The sequence below is a fragment of the Saccopteryx bilineata genome, chromosome 1 (assembly GCF_036850765.1).
Source record: "Saccopteryx bilineata isolate mSacBil1 chromosome 1, mSacBil1_pri_phased_curated, whole genome shotgun sequence".
NCBI classification, from domain to species: Eukaryota; Metazoa; Chordata; class Mammalia; order Chiroptera; family Emballonuridae; genus Saccopteryx; species Saccopteryx bilineata.
Window position 1 is genome coordinate 399,398,765 of NC_089490.1, and position 14,429 is coordinate 399,413,193.

The 14,429-nt window shown below is 61.3% G+C and overlaps 1 protein-coding gene across 24 annotated transcripts in view; it reads right to left on the minus strand.

Annotated features, from left to right (window-relative positions):
- NRXN2 (neurexin 2) overlaps window positions 1–14,429 on the minus strand; it is a 111,120-nt gene that overhangs the window by 38,332 nt on the left and 58,359 nt on the right. For 10 of the 24 annotated variants that reach the window (XM_066251912.1, XM_066251906.1, XM_066251904.1 and 7 more), the window contains 6 exons: window positions 10,221–10,249; window positions 8,630–8,756; window positions 7,842–8,223; window positions 7,103–7,293; window positions 5,188–5,361; window positions 4,697–4,816 (listed from right to left, as the gene is read on the minus strand). In XM_066251912.1, coding sequence (XP_066108009.1) covers window positions 4,697–4,816; window positions 5,188–5,361; window positions 7,103–7,293; window positions 7,842–8,223; window positions 8,630–8,756; window positions 10,221–10,249 — 1,023 coding nt within the window. The remainder of the gene's footprint in view (window positions 1–4,696; window positions 4,817–5,187; window positions 5,362–7,102; window positions 7,294–7,841; window positions 8,224–8,629; window positions 8,757–10,220; window positions 10,250–14,429) is intronic. The other 14 variants (XM_066251928.1, XM_066251910.1, XM_066251913.1 and 11 more) reach the window with 2 other exon arrangements.

Below are 14,429 nucleotides of genomic sequence, written 5' to 3' on the forward strand. Positions count from 1 at the left end.
GCGGCGCTGGGCAGCTCCGCGCGCGGCACCTGGCTAGCCCGCCAAGCGCTCGCCTCTCCTAGGCGCGCTCCCCGCCCCTCCCCCGCGCCCGGGCGCGCGCTTCCCTCCGGCCCCCTCCGAAGAAGGGGCCCTGCTGAATAATTGAACAGGACTGAGTCTAGCAAAAGAGGCGGCTCTCTTCCTCCTCCCCCTCTCCCCCCGCACCTGGGCGAACCCCAGTAGTGCTCGCTGGTCCAGCGCGCAGAGATGTGGCCACCGACACCTCTGCACGCACCCCTCGGAACACATGTGTACGCTAGGATGTGGACAGGCTTGGGGATGGAGACACCCACGTGCCCATACAGGCATCGGTGTGCGCGCATGCACACACAGGCTCAGACACATACATGCATACATGTGCTCATAGAGGTTGGCACATGCACTCACACTCATCCGAGTGTGTACACACGCTCACAGAGGCATACACACACACATACATGTTTGGTCACAGGCAATGAACTGCCAAGTAGACAGACACCTGCCCCCAGCCCACCCTCCAAGAACAGGATCACCCATATGCATACCAACAATGCACCCGGAGCCTCGAAGATGCTCCAGAGTAAGACACATCTCACACAGGCCTCCTTACCACTCCCCCAAAGGGTGCCCCTAGCCTTCTGCACACGCTCCTGGTCTCCTTTAATCCTTCCTCTCCAGGCCCCCTGCTCCTCCCCCAGCCTCAACCTCTCCCTCCACAGAAAGTTTCCAGGACACCTGTCCACTGAGTGTCCCACTTGGGACAAAATCCTTCCTGGGTCGTTTACGTCCAGCTGAGGAAGTCACTTCGTCCTCAAGGTGCCCCTCCACCGGGATCTGCCCCCCAGGCATTTGGGGGTCTCTGGGAAGCACCTGCAGAGCCCAAGAGGTAAGAGAAGAGGGGCTCCCTTCTCTTCTGGATGCCACCTCCGCACCCACCTCAACCTGGGTTCTGCCCAGAGGATGCTCTGCTAAGAAGGGCGGATAGAAAAGGGGTAAACGAGGGAGGGAGGTGGAGACAGAACCTAGGAGTCAAGGAAACAGTGTCATAAAGTTAGGAGAAGTGGTGAAGAAGGGGCAAAAAGGAGGGGGTGGTGTGAGCAAGGGGAGGGAGAATGTGGGGGAGAAAGGGTTGGCTCCTGCTTATCGATTCTGAATTCCATTTCAGAGCAGAAGCCATGGCCCGGAGCCCCATGCTTGCTGCCCAGCTCCTGGGTGCTGTCAGACCTAGGACAGCTCCCACCCTGGCTAGGTACCAGGGTCCCTTTTGACTCTGGCCCTTCAGAACTGAAGAAAGGTGTCCTCCGAGAAACCCAGGAGGAGGGTCTGCGGGGTGCACGTCCCCAGGAGAGAGGAGAAACTGCATTCAAGCTGGGGATCGGGCACAGCTCCCCCCAAGCCCGATTCTCCTGCCCTCTCCATCGCATGCTTGTGCCCCTGGCTCTGAAATATAGACTGACACAGCTCTGAGCAGGCAGAAAATTTATGGTCCCAGAGGGAAGGAGGGAGGAACTGGTAGCTAGAGGAAAGGAAGGAAAACCGCCTAGAGGCCAATCAATATCAGTGAGTGGGAAGCGGAGAGAATTGGAGGAGGGTGGCACTGGGGAGTGGGGGGTGGGGGTGGGACAGAGGGTAAGAAAGAAGGGAGAGACAGAGGTGTGCAAGAGATCAATAGAGGCTGCAGAGCTGAACCGAGCAAATGGAGCGATGAGAAGCGGGCCCAGAGACCATGAAGAACCGACTGCCCGGGAGCTCCCAGAGAGGCTCTGAAAGCCAGGGCAGCGAACAGGCCCCAAGGAGCAGCGGGGTCCTGGGCCGCAGCCTGGGGTCTCAGCTGTATGTCAGAAAGCGTCCCTCCTTTTCGCCTCCTTCCTCTCCCATTTCATATTCTCTTTTGCATCCTTTTCCCGCTTTCCTCTTTCTCATGGAAGAGATGAGTTCCCTCCCTTTGATCTCTCTGGCCTCCCTTCCCAGAACAGATTCCTGAACCTTAAAGGGACACAGAGATTCCCGCATAGTCCTCAGGTCACGGATGGAGAAACTGAGGCCAAACATGGGGAAATGTTCTGCAGGTTGGACCCCTCCTCATCCCAATCTCCCACCCCCCCATCCCCACCCCAGACGGCTCCATACAGGACCCAACACCCTGGCCGGTCCCACCCACCTCCCTCTCTTCGATGAAGGGATCTTTGGTGCCCAGTGGTGCCCCCAGGACCTTCACACGCGGGAGGGGGACATCTGAACAGACCTCAGCCGGTGTCCTGCTTGACCTTGCACTTCAGTGGGGCCCCAAGAAGAGCAGCCCCAGAGAGATGGCATGAACACGACACAGTGCCCAGCACGGAAGCCCAGGAGGAGGCGCCACGCGAGAGAAGAGGGCACTGTGGCTTGGAAGCCCTAGCCCGTCCCCGACTCCCAGATTCCTGCCCTGCGCTTCAGCGGCAGAGACCTCAGAGGCACCCCGCGGTCGGCACTCAGGGACTCCCAGGTCGCACCCACCTTGTCTTTACCTCCATGGCTCTGCCGCCAGACTGCAGACCAGTGTTCCTGTACGGTGATACTTCCCCAGACCCAACACTCCCTTCCTCCCACCTGCCTGGAACCAGAGAGGACCCAACGTCTGTTCCCACCTCTGCGGGAAGACAGCCTGATTCCCTAGACCCCCACCCGTCTCTGTGCCCTCGTGCAGCAGGTTCCGCCATGTGGGCATACAGTGTGAAGGTGAGCAGCAGTGCTCCTTGATCCCGACCCCCTGCACCCACAGCCAGCAGGGCCCGCACGGGCACCCTCAGCACTCTGGGACCTACTGAGCTGAAGTGAGTTAGAGAATCAGCAGCACCTAGGTCCTAGCTGGGCTCCGCCCTGCGCTCTGACGTAGACAGGGCGAGGAACTGCCTCACTGAGGCCTCAGTTTCCCCACCAGTTAAATAGGGAGGTCGGTCTGTGTCCCACTGCCTTCTCTGAGGAACAAATTATGAGGGCTTTGCAAGCTCCAAAACACTGTTCCTATTAGCAGCAAAGTCACCACCGTCTTCAGATGTGTGCTCGGCTGAATGAGCTGGCGAGGACGGGGCCCAGCCAGTCCCATCTTGACTCTGGACAGCCAGGCTGGAGTGCCCCTGAGCTGGCCCTCATCCGGGGGCTTTGGGACGTACACAGCACGGCAGGTCAGATGTGGAGAGTCCTGGGGGACAGGGCAGGGAAGTGGAGGGACCCCAGGGCAGGCGCTGCCTGAGAGCACCCGGGAAGTGCCAAGGGAGATGGCTGGACATTTTTCCAAGGGAGAAGGAGAACCATGACCCATCCAAGAGCCCACTCCGGAACCAGTGCATTCTGTAAGAAACTCAGAACTCCACCCAGATGACCACGGTACTAGGGCTCGGAGGTGTGGCCAGAGGCAAGGCACTAACCCCACTCTTGGCCCAGATCTACTAGTCACTTCCTCCAGAAAGCCACTCACCCTCCAGGCCTCAGTTCCCATGTTCATAGAATAGAGAAGCCCTGTCCTCACGTGTATGTGTGCACGTGAGCGAGCACGCACGCGCACTCGTGTGTCTCCTTTCCTAGGCAGCTGCGTGGTCCCATCCCTGGTCTCCCAGCAGGGCCACCCCAGGAGTGACCACTGAAGTGATGTCCAAGGGAGCGGCACTTCCCCAGAGGCTGCCCCAGCCTGACCGGCAGAGGCGAACGCCAAACCCCCTCAGGTTGGAGGCTGCCTCTCCCCAATCCTGCCCCAGCTGTCCTCTCTCCGCCGGCCCGACCCAGCGGCTGGCCACCAAGCACCAGGGGCCCGACCCAGCGGCTGGCCACCAAGCACCAGGATGCCCGACCCAGCGGCTGGCCACCAAGCACCAGGATGCCCTACCCAGCAGCTGGCCACCAAGCTGGCCACCAAGCACCAGGGGCCCGAGCCAGCGGCTGGCCACCAAGCACCAGGGTGCCCTACCCAGCGGCTGGCCACCAAGCACCAGGGACGGGGAAACTGCTGCCGGGGCTGCCCTGGAAGGGGGGGTGGGGTCAAGCAATATGCAAGTTGGCAGGCAGATACACAACCAGGGAGTGGAAGAAGCAGGCGAGGACACTAGGGAGTGTCCTTGTGACCCCAAGGGACAACCCGCGGCTGGGGTTCTTGGGAGGGAAAGAGAGAATTGCACGCTGCTGGCCAGGGAGGCCAGCTACCCATGGGCCTGCCTGGGGATCTCCTGGGCCTGTGCTGTGGGTCGTGGACCTCTCTGGGCAGCAAGGAACAGATTCCACTTCATAACTGAGGGCCCCAGAGGGAAGGGAGTGCAGGCTGACGGCACCCCCATGCTCTGTGCAGTAGTGTACACGTGTGAGTTCACATTCAACATGTACAGCCATGGCCAAAATTGCAGGGGAGGGCGACTGACGCTGCACCTTCGGTTACGGGTGAAGGGAGCAGTGTCCCAGCAGCTCAGAATGAAGAAGAGAGTCCATGTATCACTGGGTCACCCCAGGAACTCAGGCGGCGGCAGTCCCGCACAGGCGTGAGAGAAGAGACAGGGGACAGTAGCCAGCAGCGCCCCTTGGACTCCCATAACAAGGGATGAGAAGGAAGCAGCATCCAGGCTGTCCGTGACCACCCCTCCTCCCAGCAGTCCCCAAGGCTAGGAAGGGACCAGGACCTCCCCCTGGTCCCCACAACCCTCCGGGCACTCACGGTCATTGCAGACGGGGCCTCCATAGGAAGTCATGGTGCAGTCACAGGTGAAGCCATCCCACTGCTGCAAGCAGACGCCCTGGTTGGCACAAGACTCTTCGGTGCAGGTGGTGCTGGGGCCTGGAAGATGCAGGAGGAAGGAACACACCCCGCTCAGTCAAGCCCCCTCCCAGCCCAGGAAGCACAGAAGCTTCAGGACCAGCTGAGAGGCCCGCTCTCAGCTCTGCCAGGCCGAGCGGGCTAAGTACTGGGGGGGGGGCGGGGCGAACGGGGGTTCAAGGACTGCCAGGCTTGGTCTTGAACTGGAATAAGGGGCCAGGGTGGGAGGCGACAAGGACCTGGCCTAGACCCTGCTATACCCCGCTCCAGAGCTGGGGGGCAGGCTCACGCGAGGCCTGAGAAGGAAGGCCCCTGGTGGCCCTGGCCTGCCTCTACCGCTGGCCCTCCTGCAGCCGGCAGGGGCACACCTGGCGCCTCCACCCTCCACTCACCATCACAGCCCCTCTCCACCTGACCGATGCGGTGCAGGGCGTCAGCAAGGAGGTCTGGGAGGCGCCCGTTGAGGTCCACGGAGGCGAGGCAGCCCTGAAAGCCGTCCCGGGAGGCCACCAGCTTGGGCAGGTTGCTGAACATGTTTCTGCTCAGACCACCAATGTACAACTCCCCTGCAAAGGGAGAGGGGTCAACACCAGGTATCCCAGTCCCCGCGCCCTCCCAGGACTTCGCGTCTGGTGGTCAGGGACTCCTGGCGAGCAGTGTCCCACCCCAGACTCGCTTCTTTACAGAGATGCAGTACCCTCCTGCATATCCACCCCCCTTCTTTCTTCTCCACTTTGCCATCTGTCTGCTCCTCTCCCGGAGAAGCCCAGCTGCAGGGGCGGGGTGGGGGCTGGGGGAGCCTGGGGGAGCAGCTGGAGGAAGCCGCTCCATGCTCCGGCCCACACATCGGAGTCCAGTTCCGGCCTGTAATCAGGGCCTTTCATAGATGTGCCACCCCAACCCCCTCTACCCCGCTCCCTCTCCTTCCGAAGCCTCCAGGCCTCGCCCAGCCTCCCCCAGCCTCTCCCTGCTCTGAGTTCTCTTCTAGGGGATTCTAAGCCCGGCCTCATCCCCCCAACCACTAAGGCTGGGCCTGGACACTCTGGGCGACACTGGGAAGTTCTCCTCAGGAACACCTGGTCCCACATCACTGCCTGGCCGCCTCACACCTGACTCGCTGGAGGCTTGGGCCAGCCCATAGCAGGGCTTCAGCAAGGCACAGGGCAGCCCCGCTGTCCTGGCCCATAGGCTCTGTGCATCATAAGACAGGCCCAGACCACCGCAGGTTTGCTGCCACTGTGGGTTCCCTGTGATGCATCACCCCCTTCTGGGAGCCGGGAGAATTGGCAGCCCCGTGCCCCAAGATTTGGCCCAAGATCCGACCAAGCTCCCAGTTCCAGCTCCGCTATCTGCTCACTTGGTGACTTCAGACAAACTATCTTGTTTTGAGAAACTTGTTTCCATTTCTCCAAGCGGGGAATGAATTCAATGGTCTCTGAGGCTCCTCCTCAAGCTCGGACAGCCTGAGTCACACTGACACCCCGGGGTCCCACACTGACACTCCGGGGTCCCTAAGGAACTGAGGGCTTCTCTAAGCATATGAAAGAAGTCGCCCACGGTGCCCCACTGGGCTCCTGTATAGCCGCAGGCATCGTCCTCACCCCTGGCCCAACACCCCAGTTTCTAGGCTCCTCCTCCTCTTCCCAGCTTTCTGAACCACGCCTTCTCGCAGCTGGTAATAACTCCTTGGATAGCTACTGAGGGGGCCCTGGGGAATGGGGGCCCTGGCGTGATGCTGAGCCCACCAGGGAAGCCCGGATACAAGAACGGTCCGCAGAGCCAGCCCAGTAAAGCCCGAAGGACACGACCAGGACAGCATGCAGGGACCCACCAACGCTGCTCCCCTCACCACTGCCCCTCCCGCCCCTCCCAGGAGAGGCAGCTGCCCGATGCTGAGCCCCCTAGTCTTGAGAAACTTGTTTCCATTTCTCCAAGCGGAGAATGAATTCAATGTCTAGTCTCTCCAGCCTCTCATCCAGGTAGGTTTCTCAACCTCAGAGGACCAAGAGGACTTTGGGGGGCCTGGACTACCTACTCCGAGCTTTAGAGTAAGGCCACCAAGCTCCCCGGGAGACACAGCCTGCGGCCAGGCCCCCAGTGCTCAGAGGGCAGCCTCGCAGAGGCGAGCGGACCTTTGACAGGAAACAGCCAGACTGGACCCGGTGGGAAACAGGGAGGAGGGGGGACCGGGGCCTCAGAGGAGGGAGGATTGTGCTGGCGGAAGAACACCCAGCGCGGGGTGCTCCCGTGGGGCCTAGGGGGGGTCTGGTCCAGGGCCAGGCCTTCTCCAGAGGCCCCGGGCCCCACCTTTGAGATCGAGGTTCCGGGCGCCATTGGAGTGCTGTGTGACAGTGCGGGAGTCGATCTTGAGTGTGTGCACGTTGCCCGGGTCCCTGGACACCACCACGTTGTGCCACTGGTTGTCATTGACCGGTTTGTCTGAGTTCCCTTTCATCAAGGACGGGCCATTCCCCAGGTCAAACACGTAGTGGATGTACCTGCCCCACAGGAGGGAGGAGACACCGGGTCAAGGTGGGGCAGGGCCGGCCAGGCGGAGCTGCAGCTGGCTGGGGTCCGAGGTGCCACAGGAGGAAGGGACAGAGTGGGAGGCCTCACGGGGAGAGACCCCAACCAATGGCATGAGGACTCTGCTCTTGGGGAGAATGTGGAGAGGGAGGGCCATAGCAGAGCGGGTAGGGGAAAGGTTTGTGGGGGCAGCAGGGTCCCCTGGGGTCAGGGACAGAGCAGTTCTAGGATAGAGAGGCCCCTGGGGCACGGCCCTGTCTTCTGCCTGCAGAGAGGACCGGAGGACCCAGGTCAGCACAGTGGCTGGAGGACAGATAAAACCGGAAAACCCCTGGCAAGGAAGGAAGTGGCGGGTCACCAGGGCGGAAGAACAGGGTGCTGCTTTGCCGTCCTGGCTGGCGGCTGGGGACCTCAATTCTGCCCTGTGGTTGCTGGGGGGGATTAGACAGCTCAGCTGCATCTCAGCCAGCAGGGAGGGAGGCCCCCTTCCTCGACAGCGGCACAGTGCCCGGCGCCTCACCCCTTGACCAACTCGATGACGATGAAGTCGTTGCCGTTGCCCGAGTTGAACAGGAGAAGCCCGTCGGGGGCAGTGGTCTTGAACTGGAAGAAGAGGTGCATAGAGGCGTAGGCTTGAAGCGTGGCCAGGGCCAGGTAGCTGCTCCGACTCTTGAAGGTGACAGGGTCGGCCACGATGGCACGCAGGCCGAAGCGGGCATTCAGCTCACAGTAGGTGATGTCCCCATCCTTGCACTGGTCCATGTAGGGCTGCCCGTTGAACACCAGCCCGCTCAGGTGCCCGATGAAGTTGGAGGGCACCACGGAGATGAAGCGCCGCTCTGTCATGATGCCCGTCTCGATGTTGTAGAACTCCAGCCGCGTGTGGGCTCCTGCCATCTGTCCTGCTTGGGATAGGAGACGGAGATGAGGAGTGGCTTTGCGGCACAGACTGTAGGGTCATTCCTGAGGCTGGGCCTTGGGTCCCCAGGAGTTTCCCCTCCGCACAAGGGCCATACGGGAAAGGCACCAGCAAACAACCTCAGGCCGGTGCCGACAGCAAGCACAGCCCCTGGGCCCAGGAAACGCAGTGGGGATGGTTAGTCCCGGGCTGACAGGCTCCCAGGGACATGTGTCTGCAGGGAGCTGAACTGGTCCCTGGGGCCCAGGCCTCCCACAGTATGACACCCCTCCGGGAGAGGTGCCAGCAGCGGTGTAACGGAACGCTGCCCTGGGCTGGGCACTTGGAAGAACCAGGCCAAGCACAGGTCATCAGAGCCGTGCCCACCTCCCTGGCCCCAGACCACTCACCCTCCACAGTCACGTTGTCCACAGACAGCTGCAGGCTCTTGCCACGCCGCATCACCCTCACTGTGTGCCACTCATTGTCATTGAGCTTGTGCCCCGCAAAGAGGGTCTCGGGGCCTTTACCTGCGGCACCAAGGGGGGAGTGAGCATGGCACCTGGAAACACCCACGCGCACCACCTGCAGACGGGCACGTAGCTTCACACTCGCCTAGGGCACGCATTTGGCTGTGCCCCTCACCCAGGCACACAGATTCTCACACTCACATGAACAGAGCTCTTTACACACCCAGACACACTCAGGTACTGCCAACTTTGTACAATATCCAGAGGTGCCATTTGAAGAGAATTGATGTGCCTTGTGCCTCTGGAGTCGTGCCCTGAGGCCCTGCACGCAGACAGTCACGTGTGACAACCGACACACTCGTCCCCGAGTCGCCAACGACCTTCGGTGTCATTGTGTGTAGCCAGCAGCTCAGTTCCCTGCATGCATGCATAGACCTACAGCTTCTGACAGCACAGAGCCTCGCCATGCACCCACAGCTGCCTGGCTGGCAGCGGAACCTCCACGTAGACACACACCTCCCCATCTTCGCAGGGACCCCGGGTGCCTTCTCACACACCGGTTAACTCCAAACCCCGCCATGCACCCACTCACGGCTCATTCAGCATGGCCAGAGAGGGGAATGGTTTTGAGAAATTATGACCATTTATATTCAAGACCGGGATTATCTGCTCCCAAGTCTAAAACAAAAATATTTCTCTTTAGAGTGGTCCCGAACCCTGAAGCAGTCCCAGGTCACCCCTGGGCCCCCCAGCGCTCATGCCAGCAGGGAGCAGGGCTCACCACACATAGGCACACGGGAGCTGAACACGCAGAGACGCGCTCAGCACAGGCCCTCTGCCTCCACCTGCCATGCCCTGTGCTCTCCTACATGACCTCACGGCACACCACGAGGAACCACTCGGAGACAGCATGGAGCCCTGCACACCGGGATGCTCAGCAATGTCCACAATCACTCTCCTTGTCACCGATGCAGAAAGCCTCACTGTCACCTCTGAAAGCACCCCCATTTGGCAGAAACTCAGCCTAGCCCCTACCCAACACAGGAGCTGGGGAGGGCTGTTCTGAGGCCCGACCATCCTCAACTCCACGGACCTTAAGCCACCTCTTCTTCTTTCTGGCGTGCCTCGCCCTCCCCCTTGTGGCCGCTTCTGGAGATGCAGCAAAATACCTTAGCCTCGCCAACCCCTTCCTGCTCATGGGGGGGGGGGGGCGGACCCTTCTGCTGCAGGTGCCACCAAGACTTTGCCCCACTCTCCCGAGGACTTGAAATGATGACGATTCTTGGCCTTCCTTTCCCCAGATCCAGTGAGCATGCTGACTCCCAAACTTCCACAGACTCCCTGGTTTGACTTCGTCTGTCCGTCCTGCCCTCCACAACCACGCTGCCGCCATCCACACCACTCCGCCCCCCCACCCGCTGCCCACCCCCCACACAAGCCAGTGATGAAGGCTTCTCCTCCCCCCCACCGTCCCCCACTGTCCAGCATCCCAAGCCCCTTGGGGCTCTGCAGAAGAAGAGGGAAGCCACTTACTGGGTGCGCAGCCGACGCGCAGGCAGTCTGGGGGGGCCATGGGGCGGGCAGAGGGGAGGGGAGACAAAAAGGCAGAACAAGTTTTTTTTTTTTTTACATCCTTCACAGGGAGGGGTGTCTGCGGGCGGGGTTCCCCCCAGGGCCACTTTCCGGGGACCACGCGTGCCCAGGTGCCCTCTCCCCTTCCTCAGCTGTACCCCTGTGCCTCCTGCCCCCAAGGGGATCCACTCCTCCCCCAGGCTGGGAGGCAGGGCAGTCAGGTGACAGGAAGAGGGCTTGCTTCTCCCTTCTCAGAAGGGCCCAGGCCTCTCCTGTCTGAGGGAGATGGGCACCCTGGGAACCTCAGCGTACAGGGGGTCACCGGGGGACAAAGGGCTTGACCAACCCAACATCTCCTCATCTCTGAGAGGGAGACGTGTGGGGCAGGCCAGAGTCCCTGCGTCCCCTGCTCTGGGACGACTCCCTGCTCAGAGCCCAGGCTGTGACACGTCACTCCCATGCCCTCTGGGCTCTGAGCTAAATGGAGGGGTCTGCCCCAGGGCCCCCTTCCCGTGACCACAGACCTCCCACAGTCCCAGGGGGCCGCCACCACCTCTCCAGGAACCTTCCTTCCACCCTTCCCAACCTGGAAGCTGCCGGGCCGTCACTAGGGGCCCAGGGGGCCCTCACCCTGAAGAGGAACTGGTATTAACCTGTTTTCCTACAAGGAGCCACAGCCTCACAGACGGGGACACTGAGGCCCCCAAAGTATGGCTTCTGAGGACACAGCCAGTCAGGGATAAGCAGGCACCGTAAGCACGTCCCCTGGCCCAGCCCCGGGGTTGCTGTCCTCCGTTTCCATGCCCCACAGGGTCAGAAGCCACACTGCCTACACAGCTGCAGCCTGGGGCCCAGGGCCTCTGGCCGTCCCCCTGGTGGGACATTACCCATGACATGCCAGCTAGCCAGCCTTGCAGAGGGCACAGAGCACTGGAGGCCTGTGGAGTTGGGGCTCAGGGCCCTGAATGTCTGCACCATTCCTTCAGACCCGACACCCGGGAGCTGCAGCAAGTCCTGCACCAGGAGGCAGAAGAGCTGGGTCCTCATCTCATCATGTGCCTGGGCAGATCCTTTCTCTGAGCCTCAGTCCCCCCCCCCACCATGTAGAGGGGCTTGCACAAGAGGATCCTGAGCTGGGAGCAAGAAGCAAGCATTCCCTGGGCTGTCCCTTGCCCTTCGGAGGGGACAGTGCCCCCTCCTCAGTGAACAGCAACCTCCCGTCCTCCTGTGGCTCCTGCCAGAACAGGCTCTGCCCAGAACCCCAGGGACTAAGAAGCAAAGGGGCGTAGGGGCACCTGACATCCCCTGGGCCCTGAAGGTTCCTGCAGTGGAGGTAAACAGATTCCCTGTGGCTCTGGGGGACATGGCCCCTCGGGCAGTACAGCTGAGCTCCACACGCGTCGTCAACCACAGCAGAAGAGTGGGGGGAGCGGCCGGGACCCTGCACCCCAACCCGGCACCAAGGGAGGGCAGAGATCAGAAGGTCAGGGAACAGAAACAGGAGGAAGTCAGAAGTCCCAGAAAGAGGAAGGAGACAAAGAGGGGCAGAGAGAAAAGAGGAAGAAAAGGGGGAGCAGAGGGAGGGAGAAGCAGCCGGACAGAGGGGAAAGGAAGGAGGGAGAGGGAAGAGGGTGCCAGGCCTGGAGTCAGGTCACGGGGCTCTCTCGGGCCAGCAGAATCTTCACCAATGAAGGGTCCAAAAAAGAAAAAAGGGGGTTGGAAGGGCAGGCCGACTCCACTGGGGAAAGGGCCCAGGGTGGAGCGCAATTCGTTCCCCTCCTCAGCAGGGCAGCACCAGAAATGGGGGTCATCTGTCCGGAGAAGAAGTGTCAGCTCCAGGCCCACCCTCTGCGGTGACGACACTCTCAGCGACCAGCCCGGTCCAGTGGGGTTGGAAGAGAACAAACACCCGTGGAAGATGGGCATCCCAGGAGGGAGCCAGCACCACGGGGGCGGGGCGGGGGGCAGGAGCTGCTCACGAGGGAGAAACTCTCTCCAGGCACCTCTCTGCCCAGGGCACAGCCCGGGGACATCGACTAGCAAGTAACCTGTGCCTCGAGGTCAGGGAGTGGACAGAAATGCCTGGTCTGCACAGACTCACCGAGGCCCTGGCTGAACAGAGAGACCAGGCTGAGGATACGAATGTGTGAGGGAACGTGTGGGAAGAAGTCATCTGCATGGGAAGGAACTCAGGGAAAGAATCCAGGCTTCCTGTGCCCCATCTGACGCCCTGCGACCCATCCCCAGCCCCCCAGATCAGAGGGGGGTGCAGGGTGGGGGAGGCTTCTATGCAAGGAGCCTCAGGAGCCCGCTGGCCAGGATCTCATCTCAGAGGTGATGTTGCAGAGGGGCAGTGCGCACTCCCCGTGCGGCTCTCATTCAGAGCGGCTGCCCCAGGAGCCCCGCCAACAGAGGGAGCTCGAGAGCCACTGACCAGCCCCAGGTGGGAACAAGGTGTCCTCCCACGCCCCAGGGATTAGATTTCGGGATGCAATGTGTATTCAGCCTGGCTTACAACATGAACGAGAGTTGGATTTTCTCTGTACGGCTCAAGAGGGCAGAACTAGGTCCACGAGTGGGAATTTCAGAAGAGGAGGCTGCCACCAGGAGGGACGGCGCAATGATTAGAAGGGCCATCTCAGAGAGGAGGGGCCCCTGACGCGGAAGGCTGAGTCTGAGCACAGGCGGAGAGCGGCCTGGCAGTGGGAGAAGGCACCGAGGATCCACACGTGGGGACGGGCTGCAGAAGGTGACCTCGAAGCCCACCCCCAGCTCTAAGATTCTTTCATCTCAACGCACCCTTCCTGTCGGCTCGCTGACAGCTGGGACACATGGGTACACCTGGTGGAGGGAACTCCAGGGAGGGTGAGGCGGGACGGGAGGCCAGGCTGGGTAGGGGCGCCAGGGCCGTGCACTGGGCAGAAGGAACCCAGGAACAGAGGTCACTCCGGAGCAGGTGAGGAAGCCAGGGGACTCTATGATCCTCCAGGGTCAGAGAGTAGTAACCATTCTGCTCAGGGGCTGCAGACACACTGGAGGCCAGGGGAAGGGGCAGGAGGCACCGTCCAGCTTCCCTGGCCTCCTCTGCCTGGAAGAGGGAGCAATGGCCTCGGGGCCTCTCTGGCCTAGAGAACACCCCGTCTCCTGAGACAGACACTCCGTGCCTCCTCCAAGCCGTCCCACTGAAGTGGTCGCCGGCAGAGCGCGCCCCCCTCCCACATCCGCGTCACTCCACCGAGATCCCAACGAGCAGCCTGCATGAGGCTGGCTTCCCTTCCTGTAGGATGAGACCATGGGGCCAGAGACCAAGCCCCATCCGTCTTCTCTCCACTCCCCAGAAGTGACTCCGGCCCGGGCCTGGGGGCCTCCGTGGTGTTGCCTGTCTGTGAGGCCCTACGGGCCCTGTGGAGCAAGCAGGAGGGGGATCAGAATGGGGATCAGGAGGTGGGCTCACGCAATGTGGAAGGAAGCAAGCCCCCAGCCTGGCTCTAAGCTTATATCCGTATCCAGCACAATGTTCCCTCAAGAAGGCGGGGGACTCTGCACATGTGTCTTGCATCTGCATAATATGTTCACTCCCGTTATTCCATTTGATCCTCAAAACCATCCCAGAGAGTAAGCAGAGCAAGGATTCTTGTCTCCGTTTGACAGAGCAGAAAGCAGAGGCTCAGAGAGAAGGAATGACTTACCCAGCAGTCAAGGGTACCAGGGCTCGAACCCTGACCTGGGCCCCAGGTCCAGTGCTCTTCCCGTCACAGCCCAAGGCCGGGCGGCTGGCTGAGGGCAACCCGTGTGTCTGTGCGACCACACGGCGGCCACACGCCTCCCTAGCTCTGCACCACTCGGGGTTTGTGGACACGCGTGTCTGCACCAAGCATTTGGCCACAGCTTGTCATGAGCCGTGTTAGAAACGGCATCTCTGTGGATGGGGCCCAGCCCAGGGTGAGAGAGAGGCAGGAGGACCGCAGTGCTGGCTATCGGCCTGAGGGCCCCTTTGTCCTCTAAGTGTGTATGTGACACAGACAGAAAGACATGCCCACGGGAAGGAGAGATGGGTCCTAAGAGGGGAAGGTCTTGAGGACAAGCACAGTACGTTTCTCAGGCCAAGGACGCCGACCCCTGTCTAATCTAAAGGAAACCAAGCCTCTTCGCAGAGGACATAGGAGAG